This window comes from Kogia breviceps, chromosome 9 (assembly GCF_026419965.1).
Source record: "Kogia breviceps isolate mKogBre1 chromosome 9, mKogBre1 haplotype 1, whole genome shotgun sequence".
In the NCBI taxonomy this organism is placed as follows: Eukaryota; Metazoa; Chordata; class Mammalia; order Artiodactyla; family Physeteridae; genus Kogia; species Kogia breviceps.
Genome location: NC_081318.1, coordinates 5838482 through 5863521, shown reverse-complemented (window position 1 = coordinate 5863521; position 25040 = coordinate 5838482). Strand labels below are relative to the sequence as shown.

Sequence of the window (25040 nt, the reverse complement as noted above, 5' to 3'; positions counted from 1 at the left end):
CTAACTTTGTTGTTCATTTAAAAAATTGTTTTGGCTCCTCTAAGTCTTTTATTACAGTTTGGGATTTTTTTTTTTAAAAAAAGGCCACTGGAATTTTGGTTGGGATTGCATTTGATCTGTAGGTCAATTTGGGAAGAAGTCACATCTTAACAATATTGAGTCTTCTAATTCATGATCATGTTATATCTTTCTGTTTGTTTGTGTCTTCTTTGATTTCTCTCAGCAAGCTTTTGTAATTTTCAGTGTAAAGGTCTTACATGTCTTTTGTTAAATTTATTCCTAGGTATGTTATGCTTTTTGATGCTCTTGTAAATGAAACTGTTTTTAAAACTTCATTTCCCAATTGTTTGCTGTTAACATAAAGACACAATTTATTTTTGTATATTAACCTTGTATCCCGTGACCTTGATAAATTTACTTGTAAGTTCTAGTGGACGTTTTGTTGATGAGTTAGGATTTTCTACATAAGTAATCATGTCATCTAGTGCCTCTCACTTTCAGTTCTTTACTTTGCAGTTCCCTGACCCTGAAAATGTATAATCTTACCCATATTTATGTGTTTAGTGTATTATACATACACTCTGATTCTTATCTAAATATATCATTTGTTGATTCAGAGAAGATGATATTTCTGTTGCTCTGCGTGATATTAGGTATGTACCATATATACCCGTATATGTGTAATATTATGTAGTATATATGTAATGATATGTATGAATAGCTATGTATACATATGTGTACATATTCCCCACCTTAGACTCAATCGTCGGCAACGTGTAGCCCTCCGTGTATGGCACACCGTGCTTAACTCAACCAAACTTCTGCTCCGGAGCCAAAAGCCAGTTTCACCTAAGAGTGTCTTTGATGGCCCAGCAAAATGTATTCATTTTATTAAGTCTCCACCCTTGAGTACATGTCTTTTTAATATCCTGTGTGATGAAACAAGAAGCACACATAAAATACTTCTGTATGCATGCCAGCTTATGACAGTATTCTTGAGCAAAGGCACTTGTGGGGCTGAGCTGCCTTTTTAAATAAAACGTTGAAAAACTAAAAAACTGTGGTGACTCAGACTTGGGTATCTGGCAGATGTTTTTTCCAAACTGAACGAAGTGGATCTGGCACTTCAAGGAAAACTGACCGGACTTGTTGCCAATGATAAAATTTGAGTTTTCGAGTTAAAATTAGCATTTTGGAGAAGCCGTATCTGCCACAATGAGCGTGACAGCTTCCCAATACCTAGAGACTTCTCCAGGGGAGATGGTAGTGTTATTAATAAATGCAATTTAGCTTTTTGGATATTGTGGAATGAGGTGTGCCAACATTTGGACGATCTGCATAAATCACTGGCCTGACATTTTCCAAATGACCAAAATCATGCATGGGTTAAAGATCCACTTAAAGTGTAAGACAGAACGGTGGGTTTTAATGTAATAGAATAGACTCTATTAAATAGACTATGAAAATTCATTAATATGGTTTCAGATTCCACATTGCAACTAACCTTTAAGAAACTACTGCTTGTCAAGAAGACTACCCACAATTTCCTGAAGGGGCTATTAAAACACTCCCCCCTTTTCCAACTGTGCATCTGCGAGAGGCTGGATTTTCTTCATGTACTTCAACCAAAACAACATATGGTAATAGAACGAATGCAGAAGCAGATAATGAGAATCCCACTGTCTTTTAACCCAGACATTAAAAAGATTTGCAATAATGTAAAGCAATGACACTCTTCTCACTATTTTTTGATTAAAATATATTTATATACTATGTAATGAGTTTACTATTGATCTTTTTAGATAAATTAATAACTAAAATTTGCTCAGTCTTAATTTTTAATATGGTAAATATCCATAGATGAAACCCACAAAATATAAGCCCTTGGGATCCTCAATACTCAGGAGTATAAAAGGGTCCTGAGACCAACAAGGTGGAAAACTGCTGAAGAACTGCACGGGAGCAAAACCCAAAGCTCAGAAACAACTCACAGTCTAGTATGAGTTAAAGGAGCCCCTTCACCCTCTCCTCTGGGTTTAATGACCTTGGATTGTTTGGGTAGGCATTTCTTTCCATTTTTACTGAGAAACACACTTCAATTATTACAAGAGAAAATCTTAACGATCATAATAGAACCCACCACAGCTGCAATCCAAAAATGAAAACACTAATTTGAAAAGATACGTGCACCCCAATGTTTACAGCAGCACTATTTACAACAGCCCAGATATGGAAGAAACCTAAGCATCCATCAACAGACAAATGGATAAAGATGTGGTGTGTATTTATGTATGTGTATACACACACACACACACACACACACACACACACACACGTGCAATGGAATACTACTCAGCCATAAAAAGAATGAAATTCTGCCATTTGCAGCAACGTGGATGACCTGGAGAGTATTACGCTTAGTGAAATAAGTCAGAGAAAGACAAATAGTGTCTGATATCACATCTTTATGGAATCTAAAAATAATACAAATGAATGTATATAGCAAAACAGAAACAAACCAGTGGTTACCAGTGGGGAGAGGGAAGGGGGGAGGGGCAGGCTAGGTGCAGGGGATTAAGAGATACAAACTACTATGTATAAAGTGGATAAGCAACAAGAATATATTGTATAGCACAGGAAATTATATCTGTTATCTTGTAACAACTTTTAATGGAGTATAAACCGTAAAAATACTGAATCACGATGCTGTACAACTGAAACTAACATAGTAAATCAACTATACTTCATTTTAAAACCCCCCCGGGCTTCCCTGGTGGCGCAGCGGTTGAGAGTCCGCCTGCCGATGCAGGGGACGCGGGTTCGCGCCCCGGTCCGGGAAGATCCCACGTGCCGCGGAGCGGCTGGGCCCGTGAGCCGTGGCCGCTAAGCCTGCGCGTCCAGAGCCTGTGCTCCGCAACGGGAGAGGCCACAGCAGTGAGAGGCCCGCGTACCGCAAAAAAAAATAAAAATAAAAACCCCCCAAAGCCCCAAATTTATATTATCTTTTATAAACCAATTAGTCCTGTACCATGTATCCCAGTCATGTCATTCATTCATCGATTTTTTCAATGTTAGAAAACTGCCATGAAATTTGCTTGTTAAAAAAAAAGAAGTTTTTTGCCTTAAATGCTTTTCGACGTATATATATTTTAAAGAGCAAGGCATTTTTAGCTATTTTAGTGTTGACTAACAGAGCTTGAATCGCGTTCAGTCTGAAAACAGGATTAAAATGGTCCTTATAAAATGAGTTCTGGATAATTAGCAGAACGTGCATAATTTAATTACTCCCACCTACCAATATGACAAAGCTGCATAACTTCGGGCTATCACTGTGATTAGACACATCAGCTGATCTGTGGGTTTTGTTCTTTTCTTGGAGACATTTTCCCAATCTCTGCAGGTTCCAGTCAAAATCTGGACCCTCCACACGGTGGTCCCATGGCAACTTCCCTTCCCCATTAGCCTGGGCACCTTTCCTGATGCCTGGGTCTTAATTTACGCCCTTATCACAAAGGACCAGATGCTCCAGTATCTCGCTGAGGAAAAAGTACACGGGGAGGTAATTCTGGGGGAACTTGCACGTCTGATAATGGCTTTCAATTTGATGCCCTGCCAAATTACTAAGTTTGCAATCATTTCCCCTCTGTTTTGAAAGCATCACCCCATTGCCTGCTAGCTTCTGCTGTTCTGAGGTCTGAAGCCGTTCTGGCTCACGATTCTGGGTTTTTTTTAAGTAAACTTTGCTTTTGCACCTCCTCTCTGGAAGCTTTTAAGATCCTGTCTTTATCCTTGTCGTTTTTTGAAATTTCATGATGCTGTGTCTTGGTGTAGGTCTTTTTCTCTTTTCCCTGTTTTTTCCTTTCTTTTTGTTTTGTTGCACTTTGTACTGGGCATTAGTCTGGAAACTCAGGCCCTTCACTCATGGGCGAGGATCTTTTTCTCCTCTGATTCTCATCCTGTCTCCCTGGTTCTTCCCCTCTGGGCTCCTTGTATTTAGAGGGTGAACCTCCTGGACGGATGCTCTCATTTTCTTTCTTTCTTTTTAAAATAAATTTTAATGTTTGTCTTTTGTCTACTTTCTGGGAGGTATGCTCAAGTTCACCTTCCAGTGCAGGTATGGATGAACATCTATGCAAATTATTTGCATATTTTTAGTTTCCTAGAATTCTTGGTCATGGAATACTCCCCCCCCCCGCTCCTTTTTTTTTTTTAATAGCACCCTGCTCTTGTTTCATGGCTGTAGTTTCTTTTACTCCCTTTAATTGCTTCCTCCAAGTTTCTTTTTTTCTGTTTGCTTTTGTCTCTGTCTTTCACAACACAGGGTTTCCTCAAATGCCTGGTTTTCCTTGGATGCATATTTAATTGGGATGCCCTCAAGAGCTAGGTCGAGGGGTCTGTATGCTTGGATGGGAGTCATTGACCAATGGGCTTCACGGTAGTGAAATACAAGTGGCAAGCCAAAGTGGCCATTTCTGCGGGTCTTTCCTCTCAAGACAAATCCATTTTCCTACTTGGGTGGGTGGTCATGGGGACAGCCCAGTGCCAACATTCTGGGAGCAAAGCAGGGGAAAGGGGACTTGGGGTGGGGTGCTTATCAGTCTGTATATAGGCTTTTACTTAATCTCTGTTTTCGGAACCCGTACCCCCTGTGCAGGTATTCAGAAAGCAGACTTCTCTTCTCGTGAGGGTGAGAATCTGGGGTGTCTGCATGGTAACTCTCAAACAAACTCACACCCTTGCCTTCAGAGGCCCCTGTGTCTTCAAGCCAGAGTCCCCAAGCCCATGTTTCAGTTGAAGGTGAGTTTTTCAAGAAGAGTAATAATTAAAACTAGAAGGATTCATCAGAAGAAGCCTTTAAATACAGCAGTGAAGGCTTTATGGAAGCAAAAGAAAGCCAATAAAAGAAAGTGGACTAGATCACAAAAGCCACACAGTGTGGCTGTACATATCACTCAAAAGCTTCCGCAAGTTACGCGCTTAACTTATCTAAGACCTTTGCCAACACCTTTTTAGTGCCTGGGTGGCGTACGGGCTTAGTCTCAGTATTCTCTTCTGTTTATAACTCTCCTCAAAAGAATACAACTTGAAAATTAAGTTTTGTTTAGTACTGCTCTCCTCCAGTGGTCCTAAATAGTGTTCAAAGTTTTTTACTTACATTTTTTTTTTTTTTTTTTTTTTTTTTTTTTGTGGTACGCGGGCCTCTCACTGTTGTGGCCTCTCCCGTTGCGGAGCACAGGCTCCGGACGCACAGGCCCAGCGGCCACGGCTCACGGGCCCAGCCGCTCCGCGGCACGTGGGATCCTCCCGGACCGGGGCACGAACCCGTATCCCCTGCATCGGCAGGCGGATTCTCAACCACTGCGCCACCAGGGAAGCCCTACTTACATTTTTAAACAATCATTTACGATTTTTTTTTTTTTTTTTTTTTTTTTTTTTGTGATATGCGGGCCTCTCACTGTTGTGGCCTCTCCCGTTGGGAAGCACAGGCTCCGGACGCGCAGGCCCAGCGGCCATGGCTCACGGGCCCAGCCGCTCCGCGGCATGTGGGATCCTCCCGGACCGGGGCACGAACCCGTGTCCCCTGCATCGGCAGGCGGACTCCCAACCACTGCGCCACCAGGGAAGCCCACGATTTTTTTTTTTAAAGCTTCATTATCCCCAGCAGCTCAGACCTTTTCTCCCCCCCTTCCTTCCCTAACCTTTATCAGCAACTCGTCCAAGTATTATGGTGCCTGTTTTCTGGTGAAGGCTCTTTGCAGACGAGGTGACAGAGGCTTGGGAGCAGCCCGGAGGACAGGGCGGCTCAAACGTGACTGATACCGAGGATGTGAGGACACATGCAGGATCTTAGGTTTACAAACAGAACAACGATCGAGAGCTGAACAAAGAGAAATGTGCTCGCGGCATCTATACTGTGAAGGGCGGCTCGCCGTGCCTTATTGCTTTTTCACAAACTTTTCCCGTCCTCTGTCTGATGTCTGGGACAGTGGCAGAGACAGAGAATTGAGACAAGGTGGGGTGTGGGGTGTCAGAGAAGCTCGGGTTACTATGACAACAACAGGGCATTAAAGCCAGCATGTGTGACTGCATGGGTCCTACAACCATGAAGCTGTCTGTGCCTCATGTGTAAAATGGGGATTATAACTGTACCTGCCTCATAGGGTCGTAAGGAACATGTGAGTTAACGACACATAAAGCACCTACACCAGCATTTAGCAAGCGCTCCAAAAATTACTATCACATCCCCATAGAGCCTGTACTTCAAGTCAGACCATCTCAAACATACTAACCAAATGTGATGAAAACACGGCCTGCCAGTTCTCTGTGATATGCTCACACAGACAAACCCAACAACTTTATAAATCTGCTTAACAGCAATAGGCCAAGGATAATGCACTTTTTAAGCCCTGGGATTTTTTTCAGTGAATAAACTATAATGACTGAAAACTCAGGCTAAACTTAAAATCTTAGTAGTACTATATTGTGGTTCATTTTTGTGGTTGCGTTTAAAAAATTGTAAGTACATCATTGTTTATCATGACCACAGGGAAATATAAATATGTTGTCTGAGGAACCAAGAAAAATTGGAAGTAACCAGAAGTTTAAAACAGAGGATAATACAAACTATGCTACATGGCAATGAGAAAAAAAAGTTCATTTCATAGGCAAGTATCTTTAGTCCAACAATATATTTAAGCTAAGCATAAATCTTTGAAGGATCAGATCCACTTATAAGGATCTGAGTAAACGAATGCCAATATCTTGGACAGAGTCAAGGAGGAACACGTGATAAGATGCTTTTTAACTAACCTCCAGCCAGCATCACTAAGCATCTAAAACAGTGTGTGTTATAATCCTTCCATCAAAGTCCTTTCCGGTGCAGACGAATAAGGAGCTGGTTTATATTATTTCGACGGCTGCCCTTTTGTATCAAAGGACCACTGACTCTTCTCATAACTGCTGCTAAGCTTCTAAGTCAACTCAGAATTTAATTCAATAAGACCGGAGGGGAAGAGAGTGCGACAGAATGAACGGTTATAGAGTTTCTGGTTCCATAATGAGCTGCATGAAGGCCCCGCGAGACTCTTTAAGTAGTGAAGGGATTTGGTGACCCAGCAATCACCCAGGGTCCAAACCGACCTGTTATAGCGCTGTTTGAATGGAAATAAAATTTGACCTTATTCGATGCACTCAACCAAGTATATCTGTAAATACAACTGGATCTTCTCGCGTTGGTCTTGGTGGGTTTTTTTTTTTTTTAAAGCGGTCTCTTTATCTCTAATTTTGTTTTGAATAGACCTTCTTTTACTGTCTGTGTTTATTTTATCCAGGCAATATACTCCCAGCTCTAGTGCTGTCTCTGCCTTCTCTCTGATTCTCAGAAAAATAAATTAAAAATGGCTTTGCTCTGTTCAGGAGAGGCCATTTCAGTCAGGTCAGCAAGCTAACTGCTGATGACATGCTAAATGCCTAGAGCCGCTGGCTCTAAAAGCGTTTATAGCTGCTTTTACCACCTTAGAAAAAGGCAATGGATGAGTATTTATGCTGACCTTAAGGCTTTCCTCGCACATCACACAGATACCTTAACACAGGGGTCCTTGCACGGTCACTGACTAGGTGTTTACAAACCGAATGCACACGGCGAATGCGGTCTACAGTTTACGCCGAGTGGGAAACAGACTTTTTCTTTAATCGCCTGTTTGTAAGATAGAGCAAGTGGACAGGCGGAGTGAAAACACAGCCCCACCTGTGGAACCGTGTCCTGACAGCAGGAAGGAAACGGGGTCTCGGACCACTAAGACCAGGCCTCTATTTTGAAGATCATTTCTTTGATTATTTCAGCATGAAGTGCTGCATCCAGCCTCGTGGGGGGCATCCTAGGAAAAATCCTGAATGAATTAAGTAGATATTTTCCACTAGCTATGTTCCAACACATCAAACACAGCTAGTGGGAAATTATTTCTGCCATCCATTCTTACGTCCTGGAGAAGAATAAACCATATTGATATTATGACCCAATTCTAGTGTCACGAGGCATGGCTGATGCACATGAATTCGTATTTGGGGATCCCCCAAACCAGTCGTAATTGCCAGACAAGATCAAAGTGGAAGGTCAGATTCAAGTCCAGGAATGAGGACAGACCTTAAGGTAAAACTTGTTCCTTTCATTGCCCTGCTCGCCTGACCCCTCAAACGGGCAGCTGAGTCATGGGCAGGCAAACAGCTCAACACCCTTCTGACCTCCAGGTACCAAAGTATGGCGTATACTCAGTGTCTTAAAAGAATCTGATCGTTAGTGAGTATATCTATTGAAATTGCACTATTTTGTATCCAAATATCAACATGGTCTCTCTCTATCCAACGGCTTTGGTATGTTATACACATGCTCCAGGCTATATGTGATATTTGTTGTTTACTGTATTAGACCTGGCAGTGTGCTTTATAATTTGAATAGTATAAAGTTAGTTAATGCTGTGTAACCACCAAGTTTTATGAACAGGAGACTTTTATTTTTTATTTTTATTTTTTATTTTTGCAGTATGCGGGCCTCTCACTGTTGTGGCCTCTCCCGTTGCGGAGCACACGCTCCAGACGCGCAGGCCCAGCGGCCATGGCTCATGGGCTCAGTTGCTCCACGGCATGTGGGATCTTCCCGGACCGGGGCACGAACCCGTGTCCAGGAGACTTTTAAAAATGACTTTCTCCTGACAACCAAAATGTATAAATTGAAGACAGGGGCCTGATTATAATATTAAGGGAAAACCTAAGTTGCTAATCAGTTTATTCCATACATTTCTGATATGTCTATTTCTATATCTGCGTATAAAGGAACAACAAAGGCTAAGCAAAGAACGCTACCCCACAATTTAACCGTCTCGAAGTGGTAGAACTACAGGAAGTTTTTCTTCTCCTCTTTATGCTTCTCTTTATATCATTAGAGGAATGATTTTTTAAAAATTATCCTAATTGTAGCAAATTACACCTAACATAAAATTTCCCTTCTTAGCCATTTTTAAGCACACAGTTCGTACTGTCAAGTACATTTACGTTGTTGTGCAACCGACCTCCAGAACTTTTCATCTTAGAGGAATGCCTTTTTGAGACAGCATGAAATACTTCTCCAGATGCATCCAATTTTTAAAATTAAAGGCAAAGAGAGTAAATGGAATGGCTTGATCGGGCTAACCCAGGATCACTGAATAGCCTTACCAATTTGTGAATGACAAGGGACTTTTAATTTGCTTTTGAGACAGTGTGTAGAGAGGGAAACACTGGCAGAGCTGTAGAAATCATAGTAGAATCTCCTCTCTGTAGTTCCTTAGAGCAGTGGTCCCCAACTTTTTTGGTACCAGGGACCGGTTTCATGGAAGACAATTTTTCCAGGGATGGGGGTGGGGGAGGGGCGCTGGTTCAGGCGGTGATGCGAGCGAGGGATGGGAAGCTGCAGATGAAGCTTCGCTCAATCGCCCTGCCGCTCACCTCCTGCTGTGCCGCCCGGTTCCTAACCTGCAGCTAGCATCACTACTGCCTCGGAGCAGTAACGGGGGCTGGGGACCCCTGCCTTAGAGGGCTTTTTACTGAACTACTTGCTTCAATTTCCCTTTTTCTGAATAAAACATACATCTGCTTTAATCACGCTCAAGATGAGCAGATGTCAGTATAACTCAGGACTCAAAATAACACTGGTTTAGGGTTCCACGCTAAACCTCAAAAATAGTGGAGGGACTTCCCTGGCGATCCAGTGGTTAAGACTCCGCGCTTCCACTGCAGGGGGCGTGGGTTCCATCCCTGGTCCGGGAACTAAGATCCCACATGCAGTGCGCGCAGCGAGGCCAAAAAAAAAAAAAAAAAGAAACATAGTGGAAAAAATGTTACAACACACACCCCCTTGAAACAGGTTTACTCCAGCCCTGCTGCAGAATTTGGGCGTCATTCATTAACAGGGCAGGCACTCCATTCTCAGAGAGATGCCAAGGAAAGCATCTAAACTTTTCCACCACTCCAGCAGCTAATTTCTACTGAGTCATTAAGGGAACACTATTAATACTGGTGTTATGGCTGTGTCACTGTTGTACCAAGGATACTTCACCAGCTAAAGTTAATGCTTTTCTAAGTGCTGCGAGTTAGGGGACAATCCTGGTTCTGAGCTAAAGGAATTCGCATCTAAATGCAAATCAAGACAAGCCCATCTTGAATGCATGATTAGGTACAGTAATTTTTCCGCCATTGAATGTTCAGCCCCTAAAATGCATTTTCATACAACTGTGTTAGTAAAGTGTCCCTTATAAGATGAAACTATGTTTTCTTCCCGGCGCCAGCAGCTGTTATACAGGTAAAGGTGTTCAGAGTCTTGATTTCCTTGACTTAGTAAATGGTAAATGAAATGCACAAAGAAGATCATTTTTCTAACCTCTGCTTCTCCACTCCAGACTATATATCCAGGCTCTTGATACCTCTATTTGACGTCCCAAAAGAATCAAAGAAACTGTGCCCCAAATGGAACTTGTCTTTCATCCCCAGATCTACTTCCCCTTCCTAATTTGATGACAAAGCCATCCATCCTTTCATGCCGCAAACTGGACAGTCACCCTAGACCCCTCCTTCCACATGCCACTTACCTGGGCATCACTGAGGCCAGCCTATTCTACCTCAGATTCTTTTATAATTAATCCCGTCCTCCAAATCTCCACTCCTGTGGCCACAATTCAGTGCTCTGTCATCTCTCACTGGATTATTGTAAGACTTTCTGGTTGGCCTGCTTGTCTTGCCTCCGTGAAGTCCAACCTCCAGCTCATCACCGGAGGCATCCTTCTATTAAAATGCAAGTCTGGCCAACGCACTCCTCTGAAAACCACTGCCGGGGCAGCCGGTGTTTACGATGCTCCTCTGTGCTGCATGCATCACATTTGCATCCTTTCCTAACTCAAGGAGATCAAGGGGAAGAACAAGGGCCCTTCCACCTAAACTCCCATTGTTCCAAATGTCCCCAGTCCAGCCCAAGAGCAGATTGCATCCTGTTCTAACACTCTGAGGGGGAGGAGAATGAAGAATCCTCCAGTCCTAGCTCTGTAGGATTACTCGCCAGTGGGCCATCTTTTCGGCCATTCGGATTCCCGGGCCTCTTGTGGGCGGGACTAGTGAGTAACCCACTCGCCCTCCCCAGTGGGATGTGCCCCACGCACTTCGTGGGGGCAAAGCTCTACAGCCTGCTTCTTGCCTTTCTGAGGACTAGTCTCATTCTGCCACTTTGCACAGGATGTCTTAGCAACTAACTGGGAGGTGGTAAAGGGAAGCTCGGGGACAGATTAGTCAGAAGCTGGCTTTTTTTTTTTTTTTCTGAAAAAAGGCCAGGTAGTAAATATTTTAGGCTTTGAAGGCCGCCCAGTCTCTGTTGCAACTACTCACGTCTGCTGATGTAGCATGAAAGCAGCTAAAGACCATGTATAGATGAATAATTGTGGCCACATATTAATAAAACCTTAATGACAAAAGCAATGGGCCAAGAGTATGAAAAGCCCTGAATTAGGGATACGGGCTAAGATGCTGAGTCAGTGTGCAATGGATAGGCTGAGAATCTGGGACGTCTCAAGAGGTAGTGAAAAACCAGAGCAAGAACATGGGTTTTGGAACCCAATTGCCTTGGTTCAATTCAATTCAATTCAATTCAATTCAAGCCTAGCTCAGGAGCCCTTGGGTAACTTTACACAGATTATTTCATTTGCTCCTTACCACTATCCTGTGAAGTAAACACTATCTTTCTTTCAAACAGAGGCATGGGGAGAGAGGCCTCAAAGGTTCAGGAACTTGTAACGCCTTCCGCCAGCATATTCACACGCTCAAGACACACCCGTCTTTCAAAAGAAATGCCCTTCTGGACCCCCCTCCAGCTGCAGCCCTTGCTCACAGCTCGCCTTCACGCCAAACTTCTCGATAAACTTGTCCACGTTCCATCCTCTGTCATCTCACACCCACTCAGCCACCCTCTGCAAGGTGGCTTCTGCCCCTAGCTTAGAGAACTTGGTGACTGAGCCACTTTTTTTCAGCAGAGATTGTTTGGCCTGTTACTCATTCAGGTGACGTCCTTCACACCAGCCCATGTGAGAGAAACAGAGATCGTGATGGATTCTGCCTCCTGGGTGAGATACTATTCGTATATCCTCGCTATAAACTCCGGCGTGCATCCCAACTCTGTGTGACACCAACACTTTAACCATTGCTTCTGCCAGGCGAAGGTGGGGTTGCTCCTCCAGGGGGGAAATTTCAAGATGAGACCTAAGGTGGCCCCTGTCGTGATGGCAGATTTAACCGCGGGAAGAGTTGGCGCCATCGTCCAAGGTAGCAAAATAATCCACCGCTGGAGGTTTACACTTTTTACCCCACACTTGTATCTCTGTGATCGCAAGCTGCCAAGGGCACAGCCGTGGGACCTGTGAGTCTTTCGAAACCGATCCCCTGTCTGTGAGGTTGTGACCCCTGAGGGACGAGGAGGGAGGTGCTCCTCCAATGCCTTAGCTTAGGCTCCTGACTCTGCAGGACTTAATTCTTGCTGGGAGACTCTTGAGGGCAGGAATCACCTCACCCATCTTTGAGTACCCAGTGCCAGGCAAACAATAAGGTCTCGGGAAATAACTGTTGAAGTTCCTTCTTGGGTCCTTGGGGAGGTGACAGAAGCAGGGCATTTATCGAGCGTTAAAGAAATGTCGAGGTAAAAAGACCCTTGGGCTTCCCTGGTGGCGCAGTGGTTGAGAGTCCGCCTGCCGATGCAGGGGACGCGGGTTCGTGCCCCGGTCCGGGAAGATCCCACGTGCCGCGGAGCGGCTGGGCCCGTGAGCCGTGGCCGCTGCGCCTGCGCGTCCGGAGCCTGTGCTCCGCAACGGGAGGGGCCACAACAGTGAGAGGCCCGCGTACCGCAAAAAAAAAAAAAAAAAAAAAAAAAGACCCAACATCCTCTCCTTGGAGCTCAGCTACTACGGGGAACAGTGTAAACGAGAATCCCACAGACCCAGACCACTGCCCAGAAAACGGGCCAAGCTCTCAGCCAAGTACATCTCTCTTATTCGGGCTCCGCCTTCGTTCCGCTCATCAAGTCAGGACACCAACACTGCAGGAACACAGGAGGAATGCTAGTTCGAATACCTTTTCCGGACAGCTAGGAGAATATACATTCTCTGCCAGCCTCTCCAACACACAGGCAGCACTTGTCCGAGTTCCAGCTCTCATGATAACCGATCCCATCTTGAATCAGGTCTCTCTGTAGCTCCTACTCATTGATACAATGTGAACTTTTTCAAACTATTTTTAAACTATCTAATCTGTTGTGAGTAACAGATGATGAACCTGCTAGTTTGCCATTTCTGGGCAGATAGTCTTAATGTCAAGACCTTATTATTAGGTTATATAACCTGATATTTTAAATGGTAGACAGAAATATAAAACAAAGTAGTGCATAGAAAAATTTTAACTACTTCTTAATGTCAGGTGATTTGAAATATTTTTAGATGTTTAAAGGGCTTTTCTGGGACTTCCCTGGTGGCGCAGTGGATAAGACTCCACACTCCCAATGCAGGGGGCCCGGGGTTTGATCCCTGGTCAGGGAACTAGATCCCACATGCATGCTATAACTAAGAGTTTGCATGCCACAACTAAGGAGCCCATGTGCCGCAACTAAGGAGCCCTGGAGCCACAGCTAAGGAGCTCACATGCCACGATGAAGGAGCCCGCGAGCTAAGACCTGGCACTACCAAATAAATAAATAGATAATTTTTAAAAGGGCTTTTCCATCTTAAAAAAGGGGCCAATTATTCCAAATAGCAATCTTGAAAATTGGTGACTGATTTCTTTCCAAATATTCATACTAGGAAAACTAGGGATCTTAGAGATTGATTCAGGGACAAGATGGTCAGTTTTTAAAAAGAACCCAAAGTTCCTGAGTCTATTATCTATTCCTGACTCCACTGAATTGCTGCTTCCCCACATACGGGATCAAACAAGTATCAGTTATCTTTGGATACATAGCAGATCACCTCAAAACTCAGGGGCTTACGACAACAGTAATACTTTATTATCTGTTATGGACTGAATTGTTTTCCCTCAGCCCCCCAAATTCATATGATGAAGCCCTAACCCTCGATGGGATTGTATTTGGAGATAGGACCATTAAAGAAGTAATTAAGGGGACTTCCCTGGTGGCACAGTGGTTAAGAATCCGCCTGCCAATGCAGGGGACGCAGGTTCGAGCCCTGGTCTGGGAAGATCCCACACGCTGCGGAGCAACTAAGCCCGGGCGCCACAACTACTGAGCCTGAGCTCTAGAGCCCGTGAACCACAACTACTGAGCCCGTGCGCCACGACTACTGAGGCCACACACCTCGAGCCTGCGCTCCACAACGAAAAGCAGCCCCCATCTGCCGCAACTAGAGAAAGCCCTTGCACAGCAACGAAGACCCAACACAGCCAAAAATTTTAAAAAATGAGAGAAAGAAGTAATTAAGGTCAAATGAAGTCATAAGGGTGGGGCCCTAATCCAACAGAACTGGTGTCTTTGTAAGAGGAGGAAGAGACACCATGGATGTGTGTGCTTGGAGGAAAGGCCAGGTGAGGACACAGAGAGGTGGCGGTCACCTGCACCCAAGGAGACAGCCCTCAGGAGAAACCAAACCTGTCTACACCTTGATCTTGGACTTCTGGCCCACAGAACTGTGAGAAATAAATTTCTGTTGTTGAAGTCACCCAGTCTGTGATATTTTGTTATGGCAGCCCCAGCAGACTAATATGTTATGTCTTAATGGTTTCTGTGGATCAGTGGTTCATGAGCAGCTTGGAGGTTGGTCCTGGTGCAGCACCTCTTGCCAGGTATCTAGTCGGGTTTGGGATGGGGCTGTGGTCTCATCTGAATGCTTGACTGGGGCTGGATGATCCACTTCCGTGGTGGCTCACTCCTACTGCTGGGACGCGGGTGATGGTTGTTGGCTTGGGGCTTTAGTTCCTCTCCCCCTGGGCCTAATGAAACCTTTTTCATTCAGTCCCAACCAACCATCCTGAACCTTTTTCTTCAGTTCAATTGCATATTAACTATGTCATAAGGAGAAATACGATAGCCCTTATTTTCACCCATCGGAATCTTGGTATCATAAACTGGAAAAATAGAGAATAAGTCCAGGTATTAGAGGCTGTGATGTACAGTTGACCCTTAACAATGCGAGGGTTAGGGGTGCTGACCTTTCACGCAGTGGAAAATCCAGTGTAACCTACAGTCAGCTCTACATATACATGGTTCCTGTGTATCTGTGGTCACGTATCCAAGAATTCAACCAACCTCAGACTGTGCAGTACTGCAGTATTTACTGCTGACAAAAATCTGCATAGAAGTGGACCCATGCGGTTCAAACCTGTGGTGTTCAAGGGTCACCTGTACTACTCTGATCCCCTTTCAACAATGAAGGATTTTCCTCCAGCTGTTGGGAATCTGCCAATTGGTGACCCTCAACTATCAGCTAGGATGGCCCTTGGCTGAAGGGAGCTGCCTTGCCCAGGGTCAAGTCCCTTCTAGGACAGCTGTCATCTAACGACTGGTGATGATGGTATAAAGGTCTGGCTCCTTTGGCCCAACTTGGGGCCGCTCTGAGGAGCTCCCTGTGGTCTGCAGAGGACTTTGCTGAGACTGCACCACACCGCAACTTCTCCCTCTGTCCTTCCCTCCTTCCCTCCTCCCACAGGCGTTGGTCCTAAGAGCACTTCCTAGTAAACATCCTGCACACTAATATCTACCTTAAAGTCTCTATTGCTTGGGGAACACAAACTGCAGCGTCTGCTTAACAGGAAGTTACTCTCGGAGAAGTTAGCCATCTAAGTTAGACTCCTTAAATATAGATAAATGAGCCTCTAGACTTGAGCACATGGTGTGTTCAACTGCAGACCCAGCTGCTGGAATCAAGTGATAAGACAGGAGGTAGATTTCAAAACTGGCCCGCATCCTCCCCATCTCCCTGTGTCCATGTCCTTTGCAATGTGACTGCCACTTCCATCTCGTTCTGTGGGCCAAAGCAAGTCATAAGCCCAACCCAGACCCAAGGGGAGAGGACACAGATTCTACCCAGGATGGAGGAGCTACAGAGGGGCGGTTCTGAGCCCAGCCTCAAGAAGCCTTGTATGGGGCACTCTGTCCCGTGGAGCCCGTCACGGTCATGAGAACACGTCCAGGCTAGCCGGTTGCAGGAGGAGACCACATGGAACAGAGACAAGCTGTTCTGGCTGAGGCCACTCTGGTCCGGCCAGTCCCCAAGTGACCTGCTAAGTGACCACAGATGTGTGAGTCAGCACAGCTGAGCCAAGAAGAATGCCCAACCCAAACTGCTGACCCACAGAAGTGGGGGTTAAATAAAAGGTTGTTGTCCTGAACTGGGGGGAGGTTTGTTCTTCAGCAATAGGAAAACGGATACAGCACCTACCCCTGTTGGTTACAGCAATCAAGCTGGCAAGAGAAGAGGAGAATGGAGACTCCAGGCTGCAGCAGGTGTCTTAGGTTCCCCGTGACTAGTTTGGGGACACCAAGTTGCTACAGGGGCTGCTGCTAATGGCCCAAACACGCAACCTCCTGTCCTTGGGTGACAGGCCCCATCCCAGCTGCAGGTACATTTCCCTCATCCTGGGCATCGCATAGCTAAGGGCGCCGCCATATGAAGACATAGAAGCCCGGTTTCGGCGGCTTCCCTGGTGGCGCAGAGGTTAACAATCCGCCTGCTAGTACAGGGAACACGGGTTCGAGCCCTGGTCCGGGAAGATCCCACATGCTGCGGAACAACTAAGCCTGTGTGCTACAACTACTGAGCCTATATGCCACACCTATTGAGCCTGGGCTCTAGAGCCTGCAAGCCACAACTACTGAAGCCCGTGCACCTAGAGCCCGTGCTCCGCAACAAGAGAAGCCACCGCAATGAGAAGCCCGTGCCCAGCAACGAAGAGTAGCCCCCGCTCACCGCAACTAGAGAAAGTACGGGCGCAACAACAAAGACCCAATGCAGCCAAAAATAAAATTTAAAAAAAAGCCCAGTTTCCTTGCCTCGAGGCAGAGCAAGTTCTGGTGCAGTTGACACTCCAGAGCTCCCCTGTTAACAGGCTGAGGCTAAGTCTCATCTGAAACCACACCTTTGCTTTGTTTCTTCCCTTCCCTTGCTCCTTAGAGCTTCCTCTGAGAGCACTCCATAATAAATAAACAAACTTGCATCTGAAACCCCTGTCTCAGGCTCTGCTTCTAGGTCCTCTGATTGAAGACACAGGTCAAGAGTGAAATTCCTAGAAGAAAATGAGGGGGAGATGGGAGTGACTGCTGTAGAAAGGAAATGGGGTAAGTACCGGTCATTTTAATACCTTCACATCAAGTTTTCGACCCCACGGAAGATGATTCTTCTATCGGTTCCAGACAAATATGCTCACCGTGTGCTCCCACCTCCTAAGGAAACTCACGCATTTCCTTTACAAGCCCAGATGTAATGCTTGCTTTTCCCCTTCTATCTTTGACTGCTCCCTTCCTACTAACTCTTTCCCTGTCAGTGTTTAAATCCTTCTGGGCGCAAACCATCACCTCCATTCTTCCAGCTACAGCTCCATCTCTTCCCTCTCGAAGTCAGGATTCTGGAAAGAGTCATCGACACTAGAGACCTCCACACCTTCACCTCTTAATCACTCACCCCGCATCACACGGCTTCTGTTCTTGACCGTGCCATTGAAAGTATTCCTGCCAAGGTTACCGATGACCTCAGTCCCTACGGTCCACGGCCAGGAACGTCACTGACCATGCCCTCCAAACGCGTGAAACACAAAGAAACACACTCCTTGTGCTTCTGTGATACCGTGTTTGCCTGGTTTTCTGCCTACTTTCCAGGCAGTTCAGAATCCCTATCCTTTGTTTGTCCTTCAAATGGCCACGTTTTTCTGACTTTCTTCTCAACTACCATACATCTCTCTGGATTATTTCATCTACTATCATGGCATAAATTACCTTCTACATTCTGATGATTTAAAAATCTGAATTTCCAGGGCAGTTCCCTGGTGGCCTAGTGGTTAGGATTCCAGGCTTTCACTGCTGTGGCTCGGGTTCAATCCCTGGTTGGGGAACTGAGATGCTGCAAGCCGCGTGGCGTGGTCAAAAAATATATATAAACAAACAAACAAATGAATCAAAATCTTAATTTTTAGCTCCAGACTCACATATCCAGTTGCCCTTTGGACACCTCCTCTTCATTATCCCACGGGCACCTGTTGTACCATCACCAGCCAACACACACGTGTGTCCACGTACACACACCCCCATGTGCTCACATACACACACGCACACGCACACAGCCTGCTCCTTCTCTGTTCCCTATCTCAGCAAGTGCAACTACCAGCCATCCAGTTTCCCAAGGCAAAACCTTCAGAATCGTCCTTGTTTCTTCTCTTTTCTGCCCTCAACTAATCAATCACTACATCCCCAGTTCCTTGCAGTTCAACCTCTTAAACAGCTCTCTACGTTTTAACACCAGCCTCCTTCTTTCCATTGTCAGCTGCCAACAGGCCCAGGTCATTTCACACTGCATCTCATCTGAGCCCCTGCTTGTATCCAAATCCAATCTAATTTCCACACCCCACCAGAGGGGTCATCCTAAAATGCAGAGCTGATTATTGCTCTCTGCTCCTGCTGCAAAAAATGTCCACTTCCTTCCTCTGGGATTATTATTATTTTTTTAATTAATTAATTAATTAATTAATTAATTTTTGGCTGTGCTGGGTCTTTGTTGCTGCGTGCGGGCTTTCTCTAGATGTGGTAAGCAGGGGCTACTCTTCATTGCGCTGCATGGGCTTCTCATTGCAGTGGCTTCTCCTGTTGTGGAGCACAGGCTCTGGGTGCACGGGCTTTAGTAGTTGTGGCACGTGGGCTCAGTAGTTGTGGCTCGTGGGCTCCAGAGCGCAGGCTCAGTAGTTAGTTGTGGTGCATGGGCTCAGTAGCTGTGGCACGCAGGCTCCGTAGCTGTGGCTCGCAGGCTCTAGAGCGCAGGCTCAGTAGTTGTGGCGCACGCGCTTAGTTGCTCCACGGCATGTGGGATCTTCCCGGATTGGGGCTCGAACCCATGGCCCCTGCGTTGGTAGGCGGATCCTTAACCTCTGCGCCACCCGGGAAGCCCTGGGACTGGCGTTTGCACTCACACTGGACTGGAGATTTTCTCCCATGAGAACTACACAGGCTCTATCGAATATTCTATTATGACTATTTCCCTGTTTGTGGCCCCCCCAATAGACAGGAGCTCCTTCCTTTGCTCAGTGAGTCCTCAGCTATTTACCAAACTCCTCCCCTGCATAATGTGCTGTTAATAAATGGCGAACAAAATGAACACTGTCCCTGCCTCATAAGAGCTGCTTACGTACTTGTCATCCTATCAGCCTTTCGAGCACGGTGTCTGGCACCCAGCGGTTGCTTCATAAATATTTGCTGAGTAAATAAATGATAAAACGAGTGCTGTCTACTAAAGACGACTTCATTACCCTCATCCCCTTTCCAATTTTAGAATAAAATTCATGGGAACAAAGTTTATAAAAGTGATCTTCACGGTCAATGTTTACACAGAGCATCTTTTTATTCCAAAAGGCAGAGATGAATGATATCTAAATATTTTCAGGCTGATAGACGTCTTTAAGCAACTCACATTCCTCTATAAAGATTATGCCAGTAACAGAATGCATGAAATCAGCTAAACTCTTAAGGAACTCCTTAGCACATAAGGACAGTCAACATAATCCAATTAGAAAGTAACACTTAAATGAACTTGAATCCTTCACCAGCCCTGCTGCCAAGGGCTGCTGAAAGCAGAGACCTGGGCCAAACTACAGCTGCAGAGGCTGCAACTGACATGCCAAAGAAGCTTCTGGAAGCCTTGTGTGATAAAACTCACACGTGATGAAGGCCCCTGTCTAATGTCTGTAGCCAGTGGGAACACTGTTTTCCAATTTTGAAACAGATCATTTCAAAACATAAGTGTTTTGGTTTTGATTTTGTGATTTGATTTTGATTCTGATTTGATTTTCTGAAGCTCAGACTATATAAACATGGCAGTGTTGACTGGATCATTTAAAAAAATGTGGTAAAAGGATACAACCAAAAGGGTCTCTAATTCATAATAATTAAAGGATTGCTCAATCAACATTAATAGTATATTAGAATAATCAAATATGTATTACGTGAAGGTATATTGGGCATAATGATATATTTTGACTCTATAGAGATTTACTGTCATTAACTGCTGTATACAGATGTGTAGGGTTTTCTAAAACTGTATGTACAACCTATATATAGGTAAAACTAAGTGCATTAATTATTTTGTACATATGTGCTGCGAAACAGGTCTTAAGATAAATTTTAAATATAGTTTCTAAAATAGACAGCTACCATCCCCCTGTCACTTATTTTACCAATTTTCCTAGAAGCACCTCTTAATAGATTGTACAAGGTGAACTTTGTAAAATGATCATGGACAATAAGGTATATGGAGTCCAAATAACTGTGGCCTCCTAAATTATGAAAAAAAAAACTGTGGTAAAATATACTTAACATAAAGTCCATCATTTTAACCATTTTAAAAAAATTTATTTATTTATTTGTTTATTTATTTTTGGCTGTGTTGGGTCTTCGTTTCTGTGCGAGGGCTCTCTCCAGTTGTGGCAAGAGGGGGCCACTCTTCATCGCGGCGCGCGGGCCTCTCACTATCGCGGCCTCTCTTGTTGCGGAGCGCAGGCTCAGTAGTTGTGGCTCACGGGCCCAGCCGCTCCGCGGCACGTGGGATCTTCCCAGACCGGGGCTCGAACCCGCGTCCCCTGCATCGGCAGGCGGATTCTCAACCACTGCGCCACCAGGGAAGCCCTTAACCTTTTTTTTTTTTTTTTTTTTGTGGTACGCGGGCCTCTCACTGTTGTGGCCTCTCCCGTTGCGGAGCACAGGCTCCAGACGCGCAGGCTCAGCGGCCACGGCTCACGGGCCCAGCCGCTCCGCGGCATGTGGGATCTTCCCAGACCGGGGCTCGAACCCGTGTCCCCTGCATCGGCAGGCAGGTTCTCAACCACTGCGCCACCAGGGAAGCCCGTAACCATTTTTAAGAGCACAGTTCCGTGGCATCAAGTACATTCATATGGTTGTGCAACCATCGCCACCATCATCCTCAGAACTTTTTTCATCTTCCCAAGCTGAAACTCTGTCCCCATTAAACACTGACTCCCCATTTCTCCCCACCCGGACCCTGGTAACCACCATTCTGCTTTCTGTCTCTATGAATCGGACAGCTCTAGGGACCTCCTATAAGTGGAAGCATATGACATTTGTCCTTTTAAGACTGGTGTATTTCACTTAGCATAATGTCCTCAAGGTTCATCCACGTTGTAGCATCCGTCAGGATTTCCTTCCTTTTCAAGGCTGAATAATATTCCATCGTATGTTTCCATCATGCTTATCCATCCGTGACATTTGGACGTTGTTGAAACTTCACGGTGCTATCAGTTCCCTCAGTCTGTTTGTGGAATCGCAGGCTCTGACCAGGGCACGGGGTCCGTGCCCACCGCTGGGTATGGGATACAGCCGAGAACCCCTCCTCCTTGGCCCCAGAACCGCCTCAGAAAGCCTGGAAGGGCCCAGGCTCGCAGGCTTTCACCAAGAGCTTCATAGTTGTGCGCTATGAACAGTTACGAATATCACCTTCTAGTCACAGTCGGGGTGGGGGCAGGGCACAGAGGGCAGACCTAGAACCCCCTCTGGATTCTCTCTCACTGTAACTGCGAGAGGCTGTCCCGAGCACAAAACTTCTGCAATCACGGAGAAACCCCGTGCCTGCGTCCGCACCATCACTTCAAATGATCTAAGGTCGAAATAACCGTCTCCTCTTCCATGTGCAGTGTCTCTTCTTACACGGGGCTATCCTGTCAGTTATCCCTGGTCCACGAGAAGAAGCCAACATTTTGAGACTTGATGCCTCTCGGCCCGCCGCTTCCCTCTTGGCTTCCTCCTCCGGTCTCCTCCCTCCTCCCCCAGGGTTTCTGTCCCGGACCTCCGAGCCCACTGGCCTCTCGGCAGCTTTGGCACAAGATGGAAGGCAGGAAGCAGTGGAGACGCCAGACTTTCTACCCCTCTGCCTCGCACGGCTTCTCTGGCCAGTGGCTGCTTCTCCTCTGCGGTTCCAGCTCCTGCCAGGCAGACACACTGGTTCTACCTCCCCTCTGATGGGCTCCCAACACGTCCCTCCAGCCCGAGGGGAGCAGCGGCTTCCTACTTTTGATAATCTTTGGGTTGCTGTATCATTCCTTTTTTGGACATAGTTGTTCTATTATCTCTATGACCAAGTCTCTTTGCTAAATGCCCGGGAGGACAGAAGCCTCCAGATCTTGGCTCATTCATACCCAAGAACACAGATGACCTTCCCCCTGGACCCTTAGCTCTAAGCGGCCAAGGCCTGCAGCACTCCACGCCTCTAGTGAGCCGTCCTCTCGTCCCCACCCCAGTCTCTGCCAGATGCCCACCTCCCAGAGACAGCCCCCCGCCCCCCGCTCCTTCCCACCCCAAGCCATGGCTAATTTTCTTTTCCAGGAGGCCCTCCCCTCCCCTCTCCCCTTGTTTAGACCCTACAATCGCCCAAGGCTTCCTTGCCCTTATCAGACAACAGTATTTCGCCTTTCCCATCCCCTGCAGTGTGGACTATTTGTTTCACTCCTGACCCCCCACTCAGCCTACTTTCCGCTTTTATTTAACTGTTTTATCTGGGTGCTAGTCTGTTCCCAGTAAGACTGTAAGCCCTAGAGGGCGGAGACAACACCTTGCATTTTATTCCTCAGCACTGAAAACAATACTCTGCCAAGCTTACATCTAATAAAATAATCATCAGACGAACAAGGAGAAGAGTCATAGTAGGTTCTCTGCGTGATGAACACATCTTCTCTCTCCCCAAAGGTAGCAACTGTTATGGTTGGATGGTGTCCCCCAAAAAGCTACGCTGAGGTCCTGACCACTGATACCTGTGAATGCGACCTTATTTGGAAATCAGGTCTTTGCAGAGGTCATCAAGAAGCGGTCGTACTGAGTTAGGCTGGGCCCTCATCCAACACGACGGGTGTTTCCATAAGAGTTTAAAGCTGGACCCATACAGAGACAGAGGGAGGACAGCCATGAGAAGATGGAGGTGGCGTGACGCTGCCACCGTCCAAGAAAATCCTGGGGCCACCGGAAGCTGGGAGAGGCCAGGACACATCCTCCGCCCCCTCAGAGACTGCAGAGGGAACGTGGTCCTGCGAAACCTCGATTGCAGCCTTGCAGCCTCCAGAACCGTGAGACAACAGCCTCCTGTTGTTTTAAGCCCCCCAGTTTGTGCCCCTTTGTTATGGGAGCCGCAGGAAACTAACACCACAGCTGAATCAAATGGTTACATCCCTATGGATAGGCTCTAGTGATAGGGTCCTCGTATCCTTGCTGGGCACAGGAATGATACTGAGTGTCTGTGGTAGCCAACACGAACTAGGAGGCGGTGATGGTGGTCCCACGCGTAGGGCCCCCGGTGTTGAAATGCAGAGTGTTTGAGCGCTGGGGCTAAGCCAGCTTCCTCCACCCATACCCACGAGTCCCAATCCTCCGAAGGATTCAAAGACACCTGCTTCACCAGCCCGCTCTGCTGTGAAAGGTTCACCTTTCCAAGAATGCTTCCCAAGTCAAATGATGTCAGACTTTCAATCTTTAAAATCTAGAATAACATTTCTATAAAAAACAATTTTTTGGCTTTGCCTATGACTTTTTACTTTAGTATTCCAATCAAGATAAAGTCAGGGCTTCCCTGGTGGCGCAGTGGTTGGGAGTCCGCCTGCCGATGCGGGGGACGCGGGTTCGTGCCCCGGTCCGGGAAGATCCCACGTGCCGCGGAGCGGCCGGGCCCGTGAGCCGTGGCCGCTGAGCCCGCGCGTCCGGAGCCTGTGCTCCGCGACGGGAGAGGCCGCAGCGGTGAGAGGCCCGCGTACCGCAAAAAAAAATAAATAAATAAAGTCAAGGAAAGCTTTTCATGACTGATTTTTAAAAAGAAGCTAAGAGAGCAAAAAGCTTTTTCTGATCATGTTCCAGATGCTACCATGCGTTTGGTTTCCGTTTGCCTACTGTGCCCTCGCCATTTTTTTTCTCAGTTTGTGATCCATGATCAAATGTACCAGAACTGTCAGTCAGGAGTGCACAGCTTTAGCTTCAGCTGTATACAGACTCTGCCCTCCCTCCCATACCTGGCGGCCCGGCCCCCGGGAGAAGCCCAGACTTACGGATTTGGAGGGAGAATGGTGTGTTGGCGATGCTGACGGAGGCCGGGCTGAGCTCTGGAAGGAGGACGAGCAGAACCTCTGGCCTGTGTCCGGAGGGGAACAGGAGGCGTAGATGCGATTTTCCAGTCGCTCAGGCTCATGCTTATAGGATTCGAGAGGAAACGTGTGCTGCTTGGTCACTTGGGTGGGTGTTGATGGAGAGGAAGAGAGGCCTGAAGTTGAGGAGGAAAGCACACAGGGCCGTTAGAAATCTGGCTGACACGGGGAAAGGGGCTTCCATCTACAAGGGCCCAAAATCTCAAATGGCAGGAATATAAAAGGTTAAATTCGGAATACTGGGGACAAGCTAGTAGGCAATGACTTCTAATCCCTTAGGATCAGCGGTGCCCAGAAATCCCCTCGCCACCCGACTTGAGTCGCGGGCACAATCCCCTTGCTGTGAAGGGGCCACCCCAACAGTTCAGAAGCTGTCGGGGTGAAAGACTTCTCCCACACGCGCTTCGGATGCTATTTTCCGCCACTGAGTCCAAGACCACTGGATCTCTCCTCCTCCCCTACGCGGCACGGTGCCAAGAGCACGCGCGCGGAGTGGAACCCATGTTCCTCGAGATGAGACCTAAGGAAGCTCATGAAGTATTCAGCAGAGACAAAGGTCAGGGTTGCAGAAGTCACCCGGCAACAAACGCCGGGGACCAGACGGGACGCGCGCGCCGTTATCGTCAAAACGCGCCACGCGA

General features: G+C 46.5%; 1 protein-coding gene across 17 annotated transcripts in view; it reads right to left on the bottom strand.

The window, feature by feature from the left end:
- The window catches only part of PRKAG2 (protein kinase AMP-activated non-catalytic subunit gamma 2), a 290170-nt gene that overhangs the window by 86639 nt on the left and 178491 nt on the right, over nucleotides 1-25040 (bottom strand). For 16 of the 17 annotated variants that reach the window (XM_059074109.2, XM_067041793.1, XM_067041807.1 and 13 more), the window contains one exon: nucleotides 24304-24515. In XM_059074109.2, the coding sequence (XP_058930092.1) occupies nucleotides 24304-24515 (212 nt within the window). Of the gene's footprint in view, nucleotides 1-24303; nucleotides 24516-25040 lie in introns of those variants that run through there. The other variant, XM_067041811.1, reaches the window with a different exon arrangement.